Source organism: Colletotrichum karsti (genome assembly GCF_011947395.1).
Source record: "Colletotrichum karsti strain CkLH20 chromosome Unknown Scaffold1, whole genome shotgun sequence".
Classification (NCBI taxonomy): domain Eukaryota; kingdom Fungi; phylum Ascomycota; class Sordariomycetes; order Glomerellales; family Glomerellaceae; genus Colletotrichum; species Colletotrichum karsti.
This window is the reverse complement of record NW_024065901.1, coordinates 1,124,249-1,146,599: the sequence shown is the minus strand read 5'-3', so window position 1 is coordinate 1,146,599 and position 22,351 is coordinate 1,124,249. Positions and strand designations below refer to the sequence as shown.

General features: G+C 55.9%; 6 protein-coding genes across 6 annotated transcripts; 3 read left to right on the top strand and 3 right to left on the bottom strand.

Moving 5' to 3' along the window:
* Positions 1-1,000: 1,000 nt before the first annotated feature.
* On the bottom strand, positions 1,001-2,660 carry CkaCkLH20_00259 (uncharacterized protein; the record flags this gene model as incomplete). Its single annotated transcript, XM_038882979.1, has 4 exons — positions 1,001-1,370; positions 1,424-1,611; positions 1,663-2,468; positions 2,621-2,660. 4 exons carry the CDS (start codon positions 2,658-2,660, stop codon positions 1,001-1,003), a joined length of 1,404 nt encoding a protein of 467 aa, XP_038751684.1.
* Positions 2,661-4,088: 1,428 nt separating this feature from the next.
* Positions 4,089-5,779, bottom strand: CkaCkLH20_00258 (myo-inositol-1-phosphate synthase; the record flags this gene model as incomplete). The annotated part of the gene is made up of 2 exons (XM_038882978.1): positions 4,089-5,001; positions 5,052-5,779. 2 exons carry the CDS (start codon positions 5,777-5,779, stop codon positions 4,089-4,091), a joined length of 1,641 nt encoding a protein of 546 aa, XP_038751683.1.
* Positions 5,780-9,537: 3,758 nt separating this feature from the next.
* Positions 9,538-10,442, bottom strand: CkaCkLH20_00257 (uncharacterized protein; the record flags this gene model as incomplete). The annotated part of the gene is made up of 2 exons (XM_038882977.1): positions 9,538-10,277; positions 10,328-10,442. The coding sequence occupies 2 exons, from the start codon at positions 10,440-10,442 to the stop codon at positions 9,538-9,540; spliced, it is 855 nt and encodes a 284-aa protein (XP_038751682.1).
* Positions 10,443-14,451: 4,009 nt separating this feature from the next.
* Positions 14,452-15,454, top strand: CkaCkLH20_00256 (uncharacterized protein; the record flags this gene model as incomplete). The annotated part of the gene is made up of 3 exons (XM_038882976.1): positions 14,452-14,953; positions 15,006-15,298; positions 15,398-15,454. The coding sequence occupies 3 exons, from the start codon at positions 14,452-14,454 to the stop codon at positions 15,452-15,454; spliced, it is 852 nt and encodes a 283-aa protein (XP_038751681.1).
* A 676-nt stretch (positions 15,455-16,130) lies between these two features.
* On the top strand, positions 16,131-17,822 carry CkaCkLH20_00255 (uncharacterized protein; the record flags this gene model as incomplete). Its single annotated transcript, XM_038882975.1, has 2 exons — positions 16,131-16,767; positions 16,816-17,822. 2 exons carry the CDS (start codon positions 16,131-16,133, stop codon positions 17,820-17,822), a joined length of 1,644 nt encoding a protein of 547 aa, XP_038751680.1.
* A 419-nt stretch (positions 17,823-18,241) lies between these two features.
* CkaCkLH20_00254 (MRC1-like domain-containing protein) lies at positions 18,242-22,305 on the top strand (the record flags this gene model as incomplete). The annotated part of the gene is made up of 2 exons (XM_038882974.1): positions 18,242-21,198; positions 21,249-22,305. 2 exons carry the CDS (start codon positions 18,242-18,244, stop codon positions 22,303-22,305), a joined length of 4,014 nt encoding a protein of 1,337 aa, XP_038751679.1.
* Between the last annotated feature and the right edge of the window lie 46 nt (positions 22,306-22,351).

Here is a 22,351-nt window from a genome sequence, read left to right as displayed (position 1 = left end):
GCTATGCAGTATGCAAGAGGTGCAGGTGGAAAACAAGTAAAAAATGATGAAAAGAAGTTGAGAATCGAGAGAGGAAACATGAATGCCTGAAATGCTTTCCGCATCGGCAAAACCCCGACGCGACGGGACGGATTGGAGCCGGGGTCAGAGGTTGTGTGTGACAGCACCAACCACAAAAATCAAACGAAACGGAAAGCGGTTGCCGCCACTTGCGTATCCGCGAGTTAGTGCAAGGGAACGCATGCGACGAGAGTCAGCAGTAGCAAAGTACGGCCTCTTATCGCCGAGTTCGCACTTTTCCTGCTATTGCGTGCGAGTTCAAACATCCAGTCCGCTATGCGTGAGCAGACGAGAAAAGTGGCGAAACAGCCGATTACGGCGCCGGCAAAGCGGACGGTCTCCGTCCTTTTCTCGTCGCCTGAGGTCGGGATTTCTGGGTACTACGGCCGTCTAAGTTGCGGAGCCCCCGAATGCCACCGGACCTCGCAAACGGAACCGAAGGTTCTACGTCTTCTCGAATGCTCTGTGACAATTCTCTATTTGACTTCATCTCCTGCAGGAACAAGTTGAGAGCCACATTTTCAAGATATTCCATCTCAATTCTCATGCAAAACCGGGGTCAGACAGGACCCACCACAAACCAAGTCAGCGAATGTCGCAATTAGCCGATTCGGTGCCGACACCCGCTTCCATCGCCTATGCGGTGTCGTCCTGAGCTAGGCTTTAGCAACCTTCATAGTTCATCGCCAGCTCATACTCGATCGTTTGATGCGCTGTTAATCTGACAAGAGTAAAGCTCGTCATTCAAGAAGCCGCGAGGACTCATGCTGGCCGATATCCGACACAAATACATTATATGTACAAATCGCTGCAACGCAGGGACGGAAGCAAAACATCAAAGGTCAGAGCGGTAGCGGTATTTCGTTCAGTTGCGTATCCCCCACCCTCATAACGCCGTAAGCGTAAAGAATCATCACACTTGACATCCACGCTCTCCAACTTAGACCATCTCCCGTGGTTGATGCGCTGATCCGAGGTCGTTGGCCCGATAGTCGCGGCTGCCGCTGCGTTCCTTGGTCGGATGAGCCGGATCTGCGACCATGCTCGTCAACCCAATGTTTTGGTTGCCCGATGGCGGCTGGTATGCCGGCGGAGCGCCTGCATAAGTATAACCGCCGTGTGTTGGCGCCTGCCGCCACGGCTCCGGGTTATATCCACCAGGTTGACCCGGTGCGCCGTACTTGGCGGGGCCGTTACGACGGCGGACCCACGTCCGGCCGAAGGTGAAGAAGATGGAGAGCGCAAGCAGCAGAATGATGAGGCCGGCGAGGAAGTAGTTGAACTTGCGGTTCAGAGCGAAGGAGAAGCCCCTAGGGTGAAGGTTAGCTAACTGACAGCGGGAACCAGATGCGCACAGACGTACAGGAAGGCGTTGAAGGTGCCCAAGGCGATGACGATACGACCGAGCCACACGTGGACCGTTTTGTAGATTGTCGTCTGTCCCGTCTTCTTGTACTTGGAGTGGTGCAAGAACCCGAGAGCAAACTGGACCATGCAGAAAGCGACCACGATGAAGCCGAGAATCTGGTGAGCAGAATTGAACCCGCGAGACTGAGCCCATGTTAGTATGCATCTCTTCGCCAGACGAACATCGCAACTTACGCGGGTGTACCAGAAACTGGTTAGGATACCCAAGATAAAACCGATGATGACGACGAGTAGAGCCACGCCTTGGTTAAGGCCATGCCACCGGACCATGTCACCCAAGCGCAGGAGCACGACGCCAATGGGCATCATGAAGACCAAGGCGCCGACCATCAGTACTGCATGGAAAATCGACTTGTAGTCCCTCTTTCCGTCATTCGCGTCGACCTGCGATGTACCCTCATTCACGGCGTCATCCTTAAGCACGGGAGCGTCGCCAGGACCAATCGTGCGCTTCATGTTGATCGTGAACCGCCCAAACTCCTCGTGGAACTTGACTGACGACTCGGGTCGATTAGAGAAGAAGCCTCCCTTGGGACCAACAGCGTAGATTGCCTTCTGCGTTTCACTAGACACGTCGACATATCCGCCCGGCCAATTCCTGCAGTGAGCTGTGCAGCGTGCGCTGAAGAACATGGAGCCGTTGAATACTCCGGTTCCTGGAAGGGTTTCCCATTTGACATGGTCGTAGTAAGTTGGCTCGTAATTGCCGTAGGCCACTCGCGGCGAAAACGTCACATTGTTTCCCGTCTCGTCGCGATAGATCATGAGAATCAGACTGCCGGCCATCTGGGTCTGTCCGAGGCCGATGGCAGCCCATTGGCGGTCGAGCGGTGCGCGGATTGTGATGAAGACATCTTCGCCGCTGTTCTCGGGGACTGTGAAGCCGAATGCGACATTGTTTTCGGGGGCGACGTAGGTTGATTGTCCTAGGTCGGTCTTGTCTGAGGTGTCTGCGGCAAGAGTCGAGGGGGTGAGAGCTGCTGTCGCGAAATGTTAGCGGAGTGTTCTCGTATTCTGTCTATGCCTGTTGACGAATTCTAGGTAGGGACCCATGATGGTATGACGGGAAGGAATCGAGGTCTCAGAGGTTTGGGTATGGGTAGTCGGAGGAATAAGCACTTGTGCCACTAACCTGCAGCAAGGACAGCGCGCCGTATCCTCGAAAACAACATTGTGGCGCGTGTCTGTGTGAGGGCACTCCTGCCTGATCGTCAATCGCAAATATCGTTGTTGTCTATCGTCGCAGTTCGTATGGGTCCGTCGTCGTCGTGAAGTTGATGAAGTCAACGACGAGAGGGAGATGCGTGAGAAAGGGAGAAAGGGATCGGTGGTATGGTAAGCGCAGAAGTCGAAAGGAAAGAGGAGGCAAACGCAGATTAATCCCCCTTGGAGCGATACAGAACGGACGACATGTGCTCGTCAAGAAACTCAAGACTTGGCAGCCTGAGGGTAAGGTGGTACCCTTCCTCTCCCTCCCTCAGGATAGCAGCACTTTGCCCTCCAAAAGCAGCCGTCGCGCCCGCTACAATTACATTTGGCCATTATGCTTGATTCACCACGTAATTTCAAGACCAGCACGACCCCGGCAACCATCTGGGCAGATCAGGCACAGCAAGAGCGGCCACCAACAGGGAACGTTGACACTTCCCCCAGAGCGGCGCTAGCGAAGCGGGGCGGTTGCTGATTCATCTTCATCTGTCCAATGAGCGGTCTTGCTTACTCCTCACAGGCGTGGTTGCCCCCCCTTGCTACCCCACCGGTCTTGCTTTTTCGAATTTTAGCTTTTGGACAAGGGACCCGCAACCCGCAGCTAAATTGCGCCTCTGTTGACGAGAGAGGAAGGCCGAGACCACTCAATTTCCTGCTTTCCCGCTTTTTTTCTTTTCTTTTCTGCCCTGTCGTCATTCTTTGTCCGCCGGGGAAAAGAGATGCGGATTGACGTAAGGTAAGGTACGCACCGACATTTGCATATCGACATTTCTCCAGATTCTCCAGAATATGTTTTTTTCTACCGAACAGAATCCCGACTAGTCAAGCCAAGTCGCTAACAGCAACCCCGCGCCTATTGACGTCGAACCGTCGGCCTCCGTAACGAACGCTGCGTCTGGGCGACGGAAGCCATGACCATCTCCGTCAACCTGATTGGCCGTCGTCCCATCCATCTCAATGCCGCCGCCCTCCATCATCGCCTCCTCGGCGTACCACGACCCAAGATCCTACTCCTTTCGAAATGCGAAGAAAGCATGTTTGGTCATCGGGACAGACACAACACATACGTTCGGGCTCGCAAACAAGGTTCAGCGAGGACCTGTTTGGAAGAATGGCTCCGGACGCACTGATTGCGTACGCTCCCTCATCCCGACCGGCATCACGAAAAACTCTACGACATGTGAGACAATGGCGGTAAAGACTGGGCTATATTTGGTTTCTGGTTTTATCCCGCAAACTAACTGCTATCGATTCCACTGCTGAACGATCGGCTGAGGCAAGGGACCTCCAAGATGGAAATTCACACAAACTAGGTTACCGTCCACGTGGCCGGCAAGAACGGAACAGATTCGACGACTTCCTTCCGTCGATGATGATCGCCGAGTCTTTGCTCAGAACAGTTTGTGCTCAAGCGTCATCTCGGACTCGGGCTCCAAGCCGACGCAGGCGCGGAATATGTTGGTGAGGGCCGCGCGCTGCTTGCTGAGCGAGTTGATGACGGGCGTTCCGGGGGGCGTCATGGGCGCCTTGAGCATGTAGCTCAGGATGCTCAGCACGCTGTGGAAGCCCTTGAAGTCCTTGGTCGCCGCGCCGTCGGACGACACCGCCTTCCACTGGATGCGCGTCATCATCTCCGCCACGAGCACGAGGTCGATGATGAGCGGCGATGCCAGCAGCGAGTCCTCGCAGACGTTGAAGAGAGAGATGGTCTGGTGGCCGCCCATGAAGATCTCGGCGTAGTACTCGTCGAGGGCGCGCTTGTTGTCGCCTACGGCCGGCATGTACTTGATCACCACGGTGTGGTCTGGGTGCTCGCCCTTCTTGTAGAGGACCGTGTTGGCCTCGACCATGTCGTCCACGACGTTCGACTTGGAGATCTCCTTGGAGCGGAACTGCTTGTGGGAGCTGAGGTTCTTGCCGTCGTTGTTGCCGAGATGGTTGTAGCTGGCAATCGAGGTGAGCTTGATACCTGCGTTGATCAAGAAGTCGACCAGCGCCGACTTCATCTTGGTCTGGCCCGACTTGAAATCGTCGCCGCCGATAAAGGCACCGTGCTTCTCAGCCAGCTCGATGGCGCCGGGAACAAAAGTGTTCTGCGGGGACCCGTTGATGAAAGGCACGCCCTCGAGAGTGCAGGCAACGGAAAAGACGGTGGAAGGGGAAACCTCCTCGTGACCCTCTTCGATGGCCTTCAGCAAGTTGTCGGCGGTATCGTTGACGCCCGGGATGATGTCGGCGTAGCGCTCGGTGTTGGCGGTCCACTGAACGATGACCTTGTCGAGGCCGTTGGCCTCCTTGAAGTCACTGTGTCCCATGAGCATTAGCGCTTCAACTAACCTCTTGTGCAAACTCACCGAATGTCCTTGCGGATCTGCTCAACATGAGCCATGCAGGCCTTAGTACCAGGCAGCACATTGTCAGCTCGGTCTTCCTGGTTGGCAGCGATGAAGTCGGGGTAGTAAATGCTCGGAAGCGGGACCATCTCCGCCATCTCCTTCTTGACCTGCATCTTGAGAGTCGGCTCCAGCACCTGCGCGCGGTCCATGGCGGCAGCCAGATCCATCTTGCTGATGTCCCAGCCTCCAATAGCAAGGTCGTTCGGGTGGACCATGGGCAGCAGGTCGTGGAACGGGATGTTGACATCCTTGGACGTCTCGGCATCCGTACCCAGCTTGACGGTCGATCCCATGATGACGGAACCGTAGTAGTTGGCGGCCCGGGGTCCTTCGCGGGTGTCCCAGACGAGACCGCGACGGTTGGCGAGGATGCCGGCGGTAACGGTGGTTCCGTTGTTACCACCCCATCCGACGAGCATCATGCCGACCTTGGGGACCTTGCGGTCCGTCTTGAACTCGTAGAGCGTCTCGGTGGGCGTGGCGACGTACTTGCCATTGCCGTTCTTGGCGACCTTTGTGGTGCGGTAGGTGTACTTTGACAGGATTTCGGTGTCGTTGTAGACGACGTTGGGGGAGTCGACGGTGAACAGCTCGCGGCTCTGAGCAGCAGCGGCGGCGCCGTTTCCGTGGGGGGTGGGTCCATCTCCGTGCGCGGAGCCCGAGTCTACCTCTGCGTGGGGAGCCATGGCGACAGAGGTAGCGGTTTCAATTTGGTTCAGGTTCGGGTTAATCGTTTGGGCTTGGTGTGTTCCAAGGGGCCTTTAGAGATCAAAGGCCGAGTCCGCTGAACCCCCGGGGGCGGCAGAGCAGCGGGCTCCTGCGTATGGATGATGGACCCTGGGAGGATCATGTCAGTGACTGCTGTTCTATCTCTGCCGAACTTCGTCGAGGGCAAGACTCACGAGTTGAGGAGGTTGGAAAACGTCTTGACGACGGGGTGATCGCGACTCGTGAGCGCGATCAGACAATTGGTGAGGATTTTCGGATTGGAAAGGGTTTGTGAGACGATCTGAACTATCCTTTCTTTCGTTTTTCTCTGTAAGACTTGACTTTCAGGATGAAGAGTAAGAGAGGAAAGAAAGCGGGATTGCGGGATGAGGGTGGGTTCAAATAGGTAAGTCGAATGAACCGCCGTCCGGGACGTCGGGGGCTTGGCGCGAAAGCCGTGCGGTTCCTGGCAAGCTAACGACACGTCGTCCTGTCAAATGTCAAGCGGTGAGGCCGGCCGCGCGACGATGTGGAGCCCACTGGCGTGCGCCTTTTCCGGGATGCGACAGATGGAAAACGCGGGCGTGGCTTGGGCTTGGCTCTGCAGTGGGATGGATGGCTGGATGAACCGGAGGAGGGACAATCAATGTAACTTTTACGCGTAATGGAGAGAGAAGGCGAAGTCCTTTTGCTGATTACGCCGGCTGGTGTTGGCGTACGAGCAACGATGCGGTCTTCGGGAGGATTAGGGGCGGTTTGTTGAACGTCAGGTACCGCGTGCCTGACGGCGAGGTACCTTTTTTCAAGTATAGTGACGAATGGTGAGCCTGCACCTTGTGAGATAAGACGGGACGAGATGAGATGAGCGCAAATCGTGGTCAGGAGATGCAGATGGAAACAGTAGAAGCTGAGTATCCAGAGGTCTCGTGCTCGTGAAGCTTGGATATGCACGGATTTGGACCTCCTCGTAGAGTTGCGCATTATCTGTTCTCTTTCTTCCGTGATCCGACGACGGGATGAACTGCACCTAATGGCTTTCACATGTCGCCGTACCTTAGCCCGTATCCGTACCTTGCCTACCCTTATCTTCAGCCACACCGAATCTACTTGGAAGGTCCTCACACGACATCCATGCGCGGGCGCCAACGTCGTTAATTTACCCCATTCATATCATACCACATCATTCGACTTCACTTTATACTCACTCGATCAACCACTGCAGCTAATTGATGCAATATTTACAGAAGAGAGAAATAGTGAGCCTACTGTTGAAGGACACATCATCATACCGACGCGGCGGGATGGCGGGGTGAGCTCCCGCCCCCAACCCGAGGTCCCTGTCGAAGCGCCCACTGCGGGTACCTTTGAAAAAGGCGTTGGGGAAAAGAAATGGGGGGCGGTGATCGAAGCGAGGTGCTGTGCCTGGCCGAGTTGGGAAGGCGGGGCTCCGTCTGATTGGACCCCGTGCCCCGGCGGCTTCGGAGGGGGCGGATTCTTCGGTTGGAGGTGGGGCGGGACACCGCTGAGCGGACCCGAGAGGACCTTGACGGCCGCCGATTCTTTGACACAGGGTTCTTGACGGGTTCTCTTTCCTGTTTATTCATCTGGTTATTTTATGCGTGTCAAGGATGCTAACTGTGGAATAAACTCGGCTTGAAATCATGAGAAAACCCCCACCGCCGAAATCATCTACGGTCACACAGCACTCCCGTCCTTGGCATCCAAATCCCACAAAGACCCTCCCCTCCATCTCGGCTTTGATTCCACCAGGCTGTTGTCGTTCCTGCACGAGGACCCTCGTCTCTTTCCTCGTGCAGCTGACAACGCACCCCCACTCTCTCGTCCTCTCTCTCCAACCACACAAATCCAACGCCGTGATCCCTGAACCACAACATGCAAGAGTTGCGCGTTCCTGCCGTGTCAAGTGCGTGTTGAAAATCCTTCGTTTCTCACCCCGTCACGCCCGTGAAGATCCGGGAACGAGAGGCATATCTAGCGGCTTGGGGTGCGCTTGACCGCTACTCCGAAGTCAAGTTGTATGTACTGTTGGAGGATAGAAGAGGGAAGGCTCGATGATCTTTACGACACGTCTCGTCCCGGATGCAAACATGCCTAAGTGATCGCAGCAAGCTTGGAGACTCCGTGGCTCCCAATACGAAAACCAGGTCCCATCTCTCCATCCGCCGTCGTGGGAGTTCACCCGCAAATCGGGAGCCTCCTCGCCGACCCGCCCCCGCCCCGGGAGATGCGGGACGCCGGTCTGGACGCCCGAGATCGACGGTGCGCCGAGAACCACTACTACCCTCACCGACAGCCGCTTCTGCCGCTTCGCTCTTGCTTCCTAGTCACCGTCATCAATCTATTGTGTTGAAACAGTTTCTTCGTCTCAATCAAATCAGACCAAACAGGTTACTTCTAAAAACGAGAAACTCCGAGCTGGCCCGGAGATACGAATTTCTTGGAAGGATTCTCTCAAATTCTCCCCTCAAACGACCGAGTCCATACCAAAGAAAACTCGCCATGCCCCCCGCCGATGTACCTCGTCTAAAAACACATGTATGTTTCTTTTCGTCACTACACCATTCCCATCAACGAGTCACAATTCCTCCCAAGGATCCTCAGCAAGGATGAATCCTCTCTCCTCCTCGAACTCGATCAAGCTTCGGGACTAGCGGGTATGACGGAAGCATGTAGTGGTTGCGCGACCCTTGATTTCCACGGAGAAATAAAGAAACCTTCTGGGTTCTTGAACATGAGGGCCTCGACACCATCAAACCCAAAACCATCCATCCGTTCAGCAGAAAACCGTTGATTACAACGCATGCCACGCGCGCGCCCGGAAAAGCTCCCCCCTCCCCTCAATCCATTTCCGTTCCAGCAGCCTGAGTCGAAGAACGGTAAAAACGGCCTGTTTCTGGGTTTCGCGTCAAAACGTCAGTTGCGGACTTCAGATGACGGACGGGCACGGGGAGAGGGTGGGAGGGAGGGACGCCGAGATTTCTCCCGCACGTTGCGTGGACCGACTGGACCAGAAAGAACTGAGTCTGTCGGTCCACGTATATGAGCTGGCAAATTCGATTCGAGGTAGTCATGAGGGAAAAAAAGCAACAAGGAAATCTTCGCCGAGGTAGATGGCTGGCTGTTACCGAGTCTAGATATTGATGATCTGCGAAATAAAACCGGTCCTCTCAACGACCTTCGTAGGATCTCGGCGGGTCTCGACGTTTCACAACCCGGCCTCACAGACCGAGGATATCCCCTCCTCAGAAACGAGGAGAACGTCAGCTCAAGCCGGCTTCAAGGATGCCCTCACTTAAAGTTTTTGATAAGACGGATTCAAGCATCACAAGCATTCGCCAAGCCAAAAAGAAGGGAAACAAATTTTCAAGAGCCATCAAGCATCGTTATTTTCATCAGCCACACCATCTAAGTAAAGCAGGATTTATACACAGAATAAAAAAAAGACCCCCGAGTATCCACAGGATATCACTGAAAGGATTGAGTTAAATGATACAATCTGGAGAAACAAAGAAGACTCTGGATCTCTTGTACTGTATCCCCCCTCGACGGGCTGCGTCCATATCGCAGATATGTCCGAAACAAGACCGCGTCGAAAAACGAAAGCAAAAAAGAAAGAAAGCAGGGAGTCTTGTTGTCCTAGCTCCTTAGGGTGCTGTAACTACTCCCCCCGATGCCGGGTTAAAAGAGGTGCGAGCGTTCACCTCTCTCTCTTGATTTAGGCCTGGAAGGAGCGGGCAGCGCGGCGCTTGGCGATGTTGAACTCGATGGCGCGCTTGCGGGCGGTGGCGGACTGGGTGAAGGCGACGGAGCCGCCGAAGGGACCGGCGAGAGCGGCGTTGCGGAGGCGGGCGACGCAGACGTTGCTGGCGCCACCGACGTTGGCGTCGCAGGTCATGCCGGCGGGCATCTTGACGGCGACGGGGAAGTCCATGGTAGAAGCGCCGGAAAGGCCACCGATACCGATACCCGGGACGTTCTGGGTGACCTCGGCGGTCTTGAAGGCGGAGGGGTCGGTGCCGCCGGAGGTGCCGTCGATGTCGGCCTTGAGGGGGCCGGCGCCGTCCTGGTTGACCTGGTGGAAGGTCATCTTGAGGGTGCCGTCGTCGGCGGTGGTGGGCATGCCGCCCTGGGCAGCCATGCCGGTGGCGGCCTTGACACCGGTCTCGGCGGTGCCCTTGGGGGTCTTGGTGCCCTTGCCGGCCTGGCGGGCGACGAGGCTGCGGCGAGCCATGTTGGCCTCGTGGATCTCGCGGGCCTTCTTGACGGCGGTGGTGTTGCCGGCGGCGCCGTTCATGAAGGTCTGGACCATGGCGGCGGCGTCGACGGGACCACCACCCTGGGTGCGGCCGAGAGCGGAGGCTCGGCCGGTGCCGAGCTCGCGATCACGGATGATGGAAGTGTCGGCCTCGGAGCCGCAGCGGGGAGAGGCGCAATCACGGGGAGTACCGTCGATCACTGGATGTCTGTCAGATTTTGATATCGGGAGTGGCAGGCGCGCGACTTACAAGAAAGACCGGGCAGGTTGACGCCGTTGGCACCCTGGACGGAGTCGATGACACCGTGGGCAAAGACGTTGGTGGCAGCGAAAGCCGCGAGGAGGATGGTGGAGGCGTACTTCATCTTGACGGTTGAAAAGATTGGTGAAAGTTGAATATGAAATAAGTTGGCTGATTATTATCTGGAATAGACCGTCGAGGAGCTCCGGGCTCTTGTCGAAAAGAAAGGCAGATGAAGAGAAGGCTGAAGAGTTGATGAGATGCTGATGAGAGAGAGTGAGATCAAGAAGGTTTGACCGGGCATGCGGTTGATTCTTATACAAGTTCTCGACAGACTGGATGACAGGTCTTGGACAGTCTTGGAAGACAGTTGATGGGGCTTGGCAGACACGGGCCTCAGTTCCCAAGGCCAGGGATTCCGGCCGTTGTGGTTGTCCATCTCAGGTGAAGCATCTTGCCGCTGACTATCTCACCAAAAGATCAGTCGAGGCATTGATCTGACGAAAAGACGACATAGGCTGTGTTCTCCAGTGAAGTCGAGCCTTCCAAAGATGCGATTGGCTTGTAGGCCGTTTCGAGGGGCCAGCGGGTCCTGAGCGATGACCAGGGACGAGAAACACCACTAGGAGTGAGCCCGAGTGCAGGTTTTCACGGCAAAGACGGCCAGGACGGGTTTATGCATGACGAGCAGTTGGCGATCTGAGCTCCGATAGGTAGATCTCGAAAATCACGGTTGTGGGGGAGCTACGACGCTTCTCAGGAGTAAGGCTAAACGCCTTCTCCACGGCGGTTTGGGGCTCGGCGTCGATGAGGGTGACGAGGTTGCTGGACAAGGTTTAGCGGCGGGAGCGTTCCTGGGAATAACAAGGGCAATCCCGTCACCGTGAGTGAAAGATTTGAGAACACCACCAGGATGGTGTCGATCCTAAAACGCGAGGCGTGTGAGGTCCTTGGTCTACGGCAGCGAGCTCGGGCCAGCTACGCCGCTGACTGATTCTGCTGAATGGTTGAGACGGGGCAAAACATCGTGGATCTGCGATGCGTCTCCGTTCGAGGCCAGGAGACTCCGGTCAGGTAAGTGGGCGTCGCCCCCGAGGGCTCCATTCACGAGTACGGGAGAGCGGCGAGGACCATGTTCCACCTCGGGCCTTTGGTAAAGGCCCCGTCTCGTTCGACACAGTTCGACTCACCACGGCCGGGCTTACGTTAGAGCCCGACGACATATCAGGTAGAACTTGAGAATCCAACAAGCCTTTGGGGGTCTCCACCGTTTCGGTTTTCGGAAAGAACACGGGAAAGGCTTGAATTGTGGTTCTCTTCCCCATTTCTTTGCAGAAGCCGGTGGTTAGACCACGGCGAAAGCGAAGTCGGTGATGGTCCATGACAAACTTCGAAAAAATGTCATTGGAGAATGCCAATAGCGGTGACATTGCCAGCCGGCCGATGACATGCCTTGGCAGGAACAGCCAAGGCGGGATGAAAGCTCGGCAATGGGATGCCGTCTCGAGTCGAGTTGTGACAAGCTTCGACGAGCAGTTGACAGTGCTTGGCAAAACTCTAGAGCACGAACTCGGATGTCGGAGGAAATACCATGTTTCGTTACCATGCGCACGGTTGTTTCCCTCGTATTGGGTCCTCTCGCAACCTCACGGTTTAGCCGACGAAGAAACCGGCGATGTGGGCGCGGGTTGAGGGGGGATCTGCCGGGTTTTCCACGCGGGCAAGCAAGCATAACCAAATCCGGTTGTCGTCGATCGTCGTCCATGCTTGTTCTGAGGGCTGTGCAGGCCGCATGGCTGCCCTCCGACACACAGGTGAGAAATTTGCAGACTCGATGGGTCGCATTCTGAGTTGTTTAGTTTGTTGACCCCTCACTCCTTGCCTAACCAGCCGCAAGTGTTTGCGCGCTTATTGTCTCATGAATTGTCATATCTGCATTTCGTCGAGAACTTCACGTCGTGTTTTGTAACTAAGCTGGCCCCCGATGACATCGTAAGCTCGGTTTCAGTGCTTAGTTCATGTCGCTCCCCTTTGCTAGTCAGACCGACTTTCGTACGGCAGCAACACGAGAACGAGCATTGCTGGTGTTACGGCAGCTTCGGACGGGACTTCGCCATGAGTTCCCGAGTTGGCTGGCATGGCCAGGGCGTGATTAGAATGATGTGTTCTAGAAGACCTGACGCACGTCATGTCGACCTCGACTTTCTGAGATGTTGCACCAGGAACGAATAATCGTCATCCGTTCAGTCGGCGGACACAAGGGTGGAGTTCCTGCATCCGGCGGAACAACCGCGGAGGGCACAAGGTGAAGTCCCGAGTTACACAGTAAATGCCGCGATAATTGAACGACGACCGATAAGCCCTGCATGACCCGTTGAATTTGCGGATTCTCTTTGACGATACGAGATGATGGTGCGTATCCAGCTGTTATTTTGGCGACCATCTTAATGACGATCCGAGATTTAGCTCGTAAGGTTGCAGCTGCAACGTATTGTCCATATCGTCCGAAGACACCAACTTGTGAGAATGGGACGGACAGGATGTAGTCAACAGACGACCAGCGCCTGCTGAGGTTCACATGCGACGAGCATCTGACGAAAGGTGCATGTCCCTTGGATTCTTCGTATGATTCGCCGTTAAGATTGTCATAGAGGCCACGCGCGTGCTCAAGTGTGGTTTGAGATGAGAATACTCGCCCAGATCCCCATGTGTTATGGCATATAAGTCGAACGCGTTATTGGTGCGTGCGTGCATGACTCGGGATGCAAGCTGAAGAAATCGTGTTGAGGTGTCGATTAGAGTGTGTCTTGACTCTCAGCGCCAAGAGATAGGTTCCTGCCAGTGTCAAAAGTATCTCAAATCGTCTGCCAGCGCTGACATCTGAATCCTACCGAGGGCCGAACCTCTGTCCGATTGAGTTGACGATGTCTTTGGAAGTCGTACCAGACACAAGTGCCCGAAGAACGGTCGACGCTTGCAGGACCCAAGACTTGGTCCGGTTCGCTTGCTTCGGAGACTTGTCGTTACTCAAAAGCTAACAGCAAACCAGGATTCCACATGATATTGGTCGCTGGCCGCTGTCGAGAAGGTGATCCGAGGTTGCAGTGAGGAGAAGACGTGGTGTTGATAAAAGAGGGAAAAGACTTGCCTGAGAGGGCAGGAGGAGAAGACGCCGGCTGCAGAGCTGCAGAGGCTGCAGGTGGGGAAATCAAGCGACCTCAGGCACCGGACCAATGAGACCCAATCGCACCCCTGAGCGACCCTGCGCCTTCAGCGCTGTTGGTGCTGATGACCGCCACCACAACAATGCGTGGATGCCTCTGAGACCGTCATTCGCCAACTTCACCGTTTCACTTACCGACCTTGGCAGCCATCACACCAACGCCATGATTGTTGCAACCAACACATTACCCTGGATTCAGTCTCCTTCTGACAGCTCAAAGTGTGGCGTTCTTGATCCAGATAATCCGGCACTTGGGAGCTGCGGCTAGTTGAGCTAGGAGGCAGCCGTTCGAGCATCGGAACCAACACCTCTCAGACAAAGCTAGCCAAGTTATTTTTGCGACATTTGCAGCTCTTCGAACTTCTATGCTTTCTCTCTGCCCGCAGACGATGACCCTTCGAATCCTTCATGCACGGCCACTTGTCCGCGCCCATCAGGTTTAGGCAAGCTGATGGATGTGGCAAAGCTTCCCGTCTTGACAGGCATGTCATGTCCACGAAGAGTGTAACTCTCCGTCTGAATCCCAACCGCCCAACACCTTCGAGAATAAAGCGTGACCCAATCACCGGACCACGAGCTGTCACATCAACAAGAGAAATCAACACAAACCAGAGACTTACTGTCTTGGGTGCCATCGCTCACATGTTGGACAGTTCCATTCGCAGAACCATTCCAGCTCCTGACTAGACCGGGTCGTCCCAGGATCCGGCCGCCTTCAAGAGCGTTGGCATTGTCCCTTTATGACATCTGATTCGCCAGCTCGTCCGAGATGCTCCTTTTAAGCCACCGCGAACGAGATATGGATGGAGATCCGGAAAAGATGAGGACTACATAACAACAACAGGTCCCTCGTGGCGATAGTCAAAATGTCGTCCTTGTCTTCTCACCGCTCGCTTCTCGTTTTCTCGCAATGCGCGCCGCTCTTTTGCTCTCCGTCCTTGCAGGCACTGCCGCCGCGGCTGGCTGTAATGGCAATGAGTCGCTATGTGGGAAGAAGTACTCGGAGGTGACATTCGTTGGTTCTCACAACAGCCCGTTCGTCGGCATTGGTCCTGCCCATAACCAGCTGGTCTCGCCAACGGAACAGCTCGACTTGGGAGTCCGCTTCCTGCAAGCCCAGACCCAGAACAAGGACGGCAACATTGAAATGTGCCACACCGACTGCATCCTGCTTGATGTCGGACCGTTGACCGAGTATCTCGACTCCATTACGAAATGGATGAACGCTCACCCGAACGAGGTCGTCACCCTGCTCCTGACCAATATCGACGCCATGCCGGTGACGCAATTTGACGAGGCCTTCAAAAGCACCGGGCTGGACAAGTACGTGTTCAGGCCGCAGGGCAAAATATCGGAGTGGCCGACGTTGCAGAAACTCATCGATGATGGAACGAGACTGATCGTCTTCATGGGTAAGATAAAACTGTGAGATAACAGCAGGAACTAGGGGACTGACACGGGCAGACTATCATTCCGATACGAGCAAGGTGAACTACATCCTCGATGAGTTCCAGTATTTCTGGGAGACGCCCTACGGTGAGACGGACGCCAGCTTTCCCCGTTGCAATATCGACAGGCCAGAAGGCGTCGACCCTGAAGGATACATGTATCTGGTGAACCACGTCTTGAGCATCGATATCTTCGGTGTCAAGATTCCAGATCTGGCCAACTCATGGAAAACGAATTCTCTCGAGTCCATCGACAAACAAGTCAACCTCTGTAGGGGGATGTGGGGAAAGACACCGAATGTGATTCTGGTAAGTCGGGCAACTCTTTGAATACCGAGCTGGCCATGTCAGATTGTGGTATCTGCTCGTTGCAAGTGGTCAGGGTTGCTAACTACGTGTTAAAATAAGCTTGACTGGATAAACGTTGGCGACGCCGTAAAGGCGCAGACCCAGTACAACGTCTAGAAGTAATCAGCTTCCAAGCATGGAATGCAGCTCTCAGCTTTGCCAACGCGGCAATTGAGACAGGATGTCACAAAAATAGCGTCAGGGCATCGGGAGAGGCAATTAAACGATTTGAGGCAACGTAAGACAGCCTCGCAAACAGACAGCATGGGGAGGCGTGTTTGCTTCACTCCAATGGACATACAACTGCGCCGCTGAAAGCCCGGTTTCCTACAAATAAATCGCGCGCGTGCAAGATGCGAGGGTCGGTCTGGCAGGGCGGACGAGAGAGCACGTTGTCGCGAGGAGAGATGTGAGGGGTCCTTTCCGGGTGGCTTTTCCTAGGTGTAAGCAAAGCCACTTTCGGTGTCCCAAAATGGGCAAGGGAGCTTCGGGCGACGGCGGCCTGCGACTCCCATCCATTTTCGGCACCGATCTTGAAATAATATCGATTGCAGCCTACCTCTTGCGGCTGCTGTCAATTCTCACTTTCGCATCTGCCTTTCTTTTTCGATCTCCAAGCTGTCTTGTCGCGTGTCCACGCCATCAACGATAAATATCTAGCTATGGCTCCAGTTCACTACCGGCTCGTCTGAGTCTCGACACTATTCCGTCAACAACATCATCGCGCCCTGGCTCCTCCAATTTATTGCATTTTTTCATTTCTTGCCTGGAATGAGCATCTGCTTCCACCGCCATGGAGAAAGACGGAGCATGGCTAGCTGACGGCGAGTACCGCGAATTCGTCCGCTCACTTTCCTGGTCAGACCCGCGTCTCAGGCAGCGGGATCCCAAGGCCACCACCCAGCGCATCGCCTTCACAGACGACAACGTCAAAGTCGTCAAGCTCAGTCTCCAGAACGGCAAGTTCACCAGGAAGGCAGAGTTCAACGAGCCCGCGCTCTTGGAAGCCCACTTCCGCAGCACGGCATCCCAGCGCGGCCGCCAAAATGTCTACATCGTCGAAGGACTCGGCCCCGGATTCGCCAGTGTTATAGGTGATCATTTCAACCTGCACCCCTCCTTCTTCGTGGAGCACGAACGCGTTGTTGTGCACAACATGAATTGGATGGGTGAGAGCGACGGCATACAGTTGCCGTCTGTCATTCAAAGTCGGGGGCACTTGGAGATGAAATACTACGAGGTCGTGACGTTCGACAGGAAACCGACCAGTTTCCGCTGGGTGTGCGCCGCTACTGGGCGTCATATCGGCGTCTCCAGAGACTTCAAATGGGACAACGCACCTGACGAGATTGACAACTTCTTGGATGTGGGCGTTGTCCGGAGGAAATGCGGCGTCTGGTCCTGGAGGACCGAAGGCGGCGGATGGGATTGTGAGTTCGATCCTCTCCTCGCTAATTGCTGATGCTAACGAACACAAGGTCTCGTGCTCTGCGATCCCCCGGTCAGGAGCGTCCGAACGGGACCTAGCTATAATGAAGAACATCCCGTCAAGACGTGGCCCTACCAAGGCGGCTACCTCGACTTTGTCCCCGAGGAGGAGCAGATCCGCGTTGCCAGAGAAGGCTTCTACCGCGGCCCGCCGCGGATCTCCATGCTGGAAGACCTCTCCTTCTACCTCGAGACGCACTCGCGCCTGGTGGACATCGCGGAGCCCGACTCGGTCAGCGTCTTCGTCAAGAAGCTCGTGGCCTCCCACTTCCTCAAGCAGACGGAACACCTGCGCGCGACCCTCTCGGCGGTCCAGCGCGGCCTCACCCGAAAGCAGGACCTGGCCAAGATGCCCATGGAAAAGGTCGAGGCCTTGTGGAGCGACATGCAGGGCTGGGAACGGCGGACGGGCGAGTACCTCGAGGATCTCGAAGGCATTATGCTTCAGCTCGGAGTCCCCCTCTCTCACCCCGTGGGTCCGATCGTTGCAACGCCGCCGCCGTTGATGAGGGGCGCCGTGTCGCCAGCAAGTCTCGCGTGGCAAGACTGCGCGGCCGATTTCCAGTTTCTGTATCTGCGGTTCCGGGAGCTGCGGCACCGCACGGAGACGCTCAATGCCGCGGTGACGGGGCTGGCGAGCATTACGGGGAACCGGCAGGCGTACAAGGAACAGCAGCGAAGCATCGGAGAGGCCAAGAGGGTCAAGGCCATCACCTTGCTTGGTCTGGTATTCATACCGCTGGCATTCACAACGTCGCTGTTCGGTATGGAACAGCCGTTTGGGCCTGGGCACGACCTGTTTTGGGTATTCTTGGCGACGTCGTTTCCTCTCATTCTGTTCGTCTTGGTGGGATACTACGTCTTGGATTTCGGATACAATGATGAGGGGAGAGCGTGGTCATTAGAGAACTTTAATAAGTCCATGAGGGAAAGGCTAGACCGGCTTAAAAGACAGGAAACGGCGACGGAGGATGTCCTTCGAGAGATGAAGGCATGAGATGGATAAACAAAAACCAGTATGAACAGAGCTGAATGAATGAAGCAGCGAAGTGTCGTCATCCGTGCTGAAGGTTCAATATTTCCAGTGACCAAAGAGCTGAGCCGATAAGAGCTACAGTGTGGGTCCTTCGCCAACTCAGCACTGCTTATCGGCGTGTTTAGTGGCGGCGCGCTCGCGATAAGCTCCCGCCCCGCAATTAACACCAACACGTCAGGTCGCGTCCCCCCAGACGCGTCTAAGAGCTCTTACACCCAGGCTTAATTGACACCGCTCCACCATCACTCTACCTCCACCACAACACTCAACTTTTGATACCAACATTGGTACCTTTGCAAAGTACATTGGACAACTTCATTTTAGTGTTTTCGTGTTTCGATACCCATATTGTTTCTCACTCATCCTAATCACATTCCACAATGGCTTCAGAAGAGCCATCGGTGCGCTCGCCCAGCGCGAGCCCCGCGCCAGAGTCGCTACAGGCGCGTATCGCCGCCCGTTTGGCCGCCATTGACACCGAATCCGAAGACGACGAGCCCAAGACGACCAGCAGCAAGGGCAAGAAGTCACCCAGACCCACGCAAGACAGTGACTCGGAAGAAGAAATCGTCAGGCGACCCAGAGGCCGTCTTGCTGCCCAGATGCAGGCTGGTGGCCAAAGATCGGACTCTGAAGAGCCCGAGAGCTTTCTCGACCGTATCCAAAAACGACTCGAAGCCACAGAAGAGGCAGACGACAATGACGCGGAGGATACAGTCATGGGAGAGGCTGAAGACGAAGACGATATCCCCGTAGCGCGTCGACGGCTGCAGAAGAAGCCCGCGAGAGAGACCACACCGAAACCTCAAAGCCCGGCACGATCCCCCACACCAGGTCTCTTCGTGTCTCCTGAGAAGCAATCGCCAACGAAGCTAAGCAACGAGACGACGGCCAACGACTCCGATTCTGACGCGTCTCTCCCCGCTCTCAAGAACTCCAGATTCCAGGCCTTGGTCGAGCGCAAGAGGCAGGAAAGATTAGCACGTGAGGCCGAGGAAGAGAAGAAGAAGGCTGAGCGCATGGAACGCCAGGTTGCTGTGAACGCCGACCTCTTCGATGACGAGGACGACGCCAATGTCTCCGACATCACTGACGACGAAGGAGGCCGCAAGCTTAGCCAGGCAGCGAGGCCGGCCAGGAAGGCTGGCAAGAAGGCCATTGAGGAGATGAACCGCGAAACACAGCGCATGGCTCGTAACATGCAGCTCGCCCACGAGGCAAAGACGAGGAAGAAGTTCACTAAAGCGGACTTCTTGGACCGGTTCAACTTTAGAAAGACCGAGGCGAAATTGGACCCCAAAACGACCAGCTCAAGCAGGCCTACTACACCAGTATCAGCACCCCAGACCGATGCCGAGATGAAGGATTCCGAGACCCCGCCTAGCTCTCCCCCAGTTCCCAAGGCTTCGACGCCAAGCAAAGAACAAGAGGCTACCACGACAGCGGCCCACGCCGCGGATACCGTTGATGACAACGAGGAACTGCCTTCGCTCGACGGCGTTTTTGAGAACTCTAAGAAGCTCGACAAGGGTAAGGGTAAGGCCGTTGCCGTACCCAGTCCCAAGAAGTCACCTGCGAAGGAGACGAAGCCCAAGCGTCAAGTCCGCATCAAAATGCCCTCTATTTCAGCATACCACACAGTCATCGATCTGGACGATGACCTTGAGATCACGGATATCAGAAAGGCCAAGCTTGCCGCGGTTTTCAACAGCATTCCCCAAAAGAAGTCCAGGGAGAGTAACTCCTTGCACGCCCTCCGCCGTCTGGCGCAAGTGGGATCTCCCGAGAGGTCAAGAAAGGGACGGCATGAGAAGCCCGGCATGACTGTCGGCGAACTGCAGCTCACCCTCCAGCAGCGCGCCCGACAGCAAGCTAAGCTGGAGCGCGAGAAACGCCTCGAGTACCTGAAGTCCAAGGGCGTTGTCGTCCAGACCGCAGAAGAGCGCGAGCGCGAGATGCAGGATGTCGAGGACATTGTTGCCAGAGCCAGGAGAGAGGCCGAGGAGATTATGGCCCGTGAAAGGGACGCAGCCAAGCAGGAGAAGAAGGAAAAGCGAAAGAACGGCGAGCTGGATCCCTTTGACGACAGCGATGATGAAGAGTACGAAGGCTCCGACGAAGAAGTAGGAGATGATGTTGAGTTGGAACTTTCTGGCTCAGAAGAAGAGGCAGAGGATGCTTCTGACAACGAGGCCGAGGGCAATGCTCTCGTTGACGATGAGGCCGGCAACAGCGGATCTGAGCACTCGGATGTTGAAGCCGACGACATCACTGGAAAGGTCGACCTCGCCGATTCTGAAGATGAGATGGGCCTGCCCACAAAGAACGTTCGCCGCTCCAAGAAGACCCAAGTCATTTCTGACGACGAAGACGAGAACGACGTGATTGAGGCTACGCCGAGACCACGAACTGCAACCCAGCAATCACCCGCGGCGCCAAACACCAAGTCACCTGCCGTGCCTACTTCCGTCCTCCGATCTGCGAAGAAAACCTTCATTCCTGGACTTCCTGTCACTGGCGCGGCGGGACTTGGCTTGACCCAGATTTTCGCTGGCACCATGGACGACAGCCAAGCCGCCCCTGGAACCATCCCCTCTCAGTCGCCAATGCCCGATTTCGACAGCCTTCCGGACTCGCTCACCATCGGCAACAACACTCAGCAGGACAGCATGATTCTTGATAGCCAGGGTGGCGATGGCGGCACGCAGAGGTTTGAGACGCAACAGGACTCCGCAGATGGTGTTCATCTTCACTTCACGCAGTCCCAAGCCCATGGCTTTGACAGTCTCATGCGTGACGACGAGCCCGCAACTCAGATCTCCATGGATGCCACACAAGACGAGGGATTGCAAGACTACACGCCCCTGAGATCACGATTCGTCGAAGCGCCTGCTTCGACTGTCGAGACCATGGTGCTTGATGGAGAGGCGGAACACGACACAGTGCTTGAGTCCCCTCTGGTGCGCAGGGGCAGACTTCGCCGCAAGATTGATGTGACTGCCGCGCTTGCCGAAGAGGAGGAGGAGGAGACTCAAAGAGCCCCTAGCCCTGAGGTTGATGAGTTCGGCTTCAACACCACTACCGCCTTCAACGTCATGAAGGAGGCCATCAAGAAGCAAGAGAAGCAGAAGAAATTGGCCGAGTACAACCGCAAGAAGAGCAAGGCCAAGGAGATGGTGGAGGAACAGGCCGAGGAATCCGAAGACGAGTACGCCGGTCTTGGCGGTCTAGACGGCGAAGACAGCGACGATGATGACGCTGCCTCCGTCAAGGAGATGATTGACGACCAGAGCGGCATGAACGCCGGCGACGAGCGTAAGATCGCTGCTCTTCACGCGTAAGTCCACCAACCACTCATTTAACACAGCTAAAGCTAATGTACTCCAGCGAACGCGAACGCGCGGCCGACGAGAAGATGGTCGACAAGCTCTTCCACGACGTCACAACCGGCATGCTTCGCCGCAAGCGTGGAGCCGACTATGACCTCTCCGACTCAGACGACGGCGGCGAAGCTCGTCGCCGCATGAAGCGTCGCCAGTTCCAAAAGATGCAACAAGCTCTTTTCGCAGACGAACGCATCAAGAAAATCGCCGAGAAGCCCGGCAACCAGGCCTTCCTTCGCACCATCGAGGACCGAGGCAGCGACGACGAAATGGACTTCCTCCATATCGCTGCGCCGGAGTCCATGCAGACCGAGCAGTCTCAGTCGCAGGACCAGACAGTCCCGGACAGCCAGCCCACAGACCAACGGCAACCTCTGGGGTCCAACCTCGCGAACCGCCCAGCAGCGAACCTGCGCAGGACGAAAGACGGCAAGAAGCCATCCAACCTGGGCGAGATCCGTGAGTCCGTGTCGAGTCTATTGGAGGACTTCAACGTCGACGTCATCCCCGCTACCGACCCGGCCTCGGACAGCGAAGCAGACGAAGAGGGAACCTCGAGGAGCAACAAGGAGGACGACTCCCCGGGCAGGAACCCACGCCGCACAAACTCCTCCTCCCGCCCAGCCGTCGTCGATCGTATCTCCCTCAAGAGGCAATCGTCCTCCATGTCCACCTCGTCCTCCAAGCTCGCCTTCGCCATGCCCGGCGGCGGCGCCAGCGCGTCCTCGAGCGGGAGCTTCAAGGTCCCCGCCCTTCTCCGCCGCGCCACGACCAACTCGTCGTCGTTCAACAAGTCCGGCTCGGGCGGCGCCGGCGGCAGCAACGCCTCCGCCGGAACGCCATTCTCCGCTTCGGGCGGCGGGTCAAGCGGGTTCGGGGACGACGGCAAGATCAAGAAGAACGCCAGCAAGAGGTCCGGCGTCAGCGCCCTCGCGAGGGAGAACGAGCGCCGGGCGGCGATCCAGGAGAACGAGAAGAGGAGAGAGGCGAGGAAGTGGAAGGGCGCCGAGAGGAGAATCAGCGCTGTTGGTGGGTTGTTTGGCGCTGGAAAGTTCGAGTAAGGGGTTTTAGGTAAAAATCGAGGTAGGATATGTCGTGATGAATATG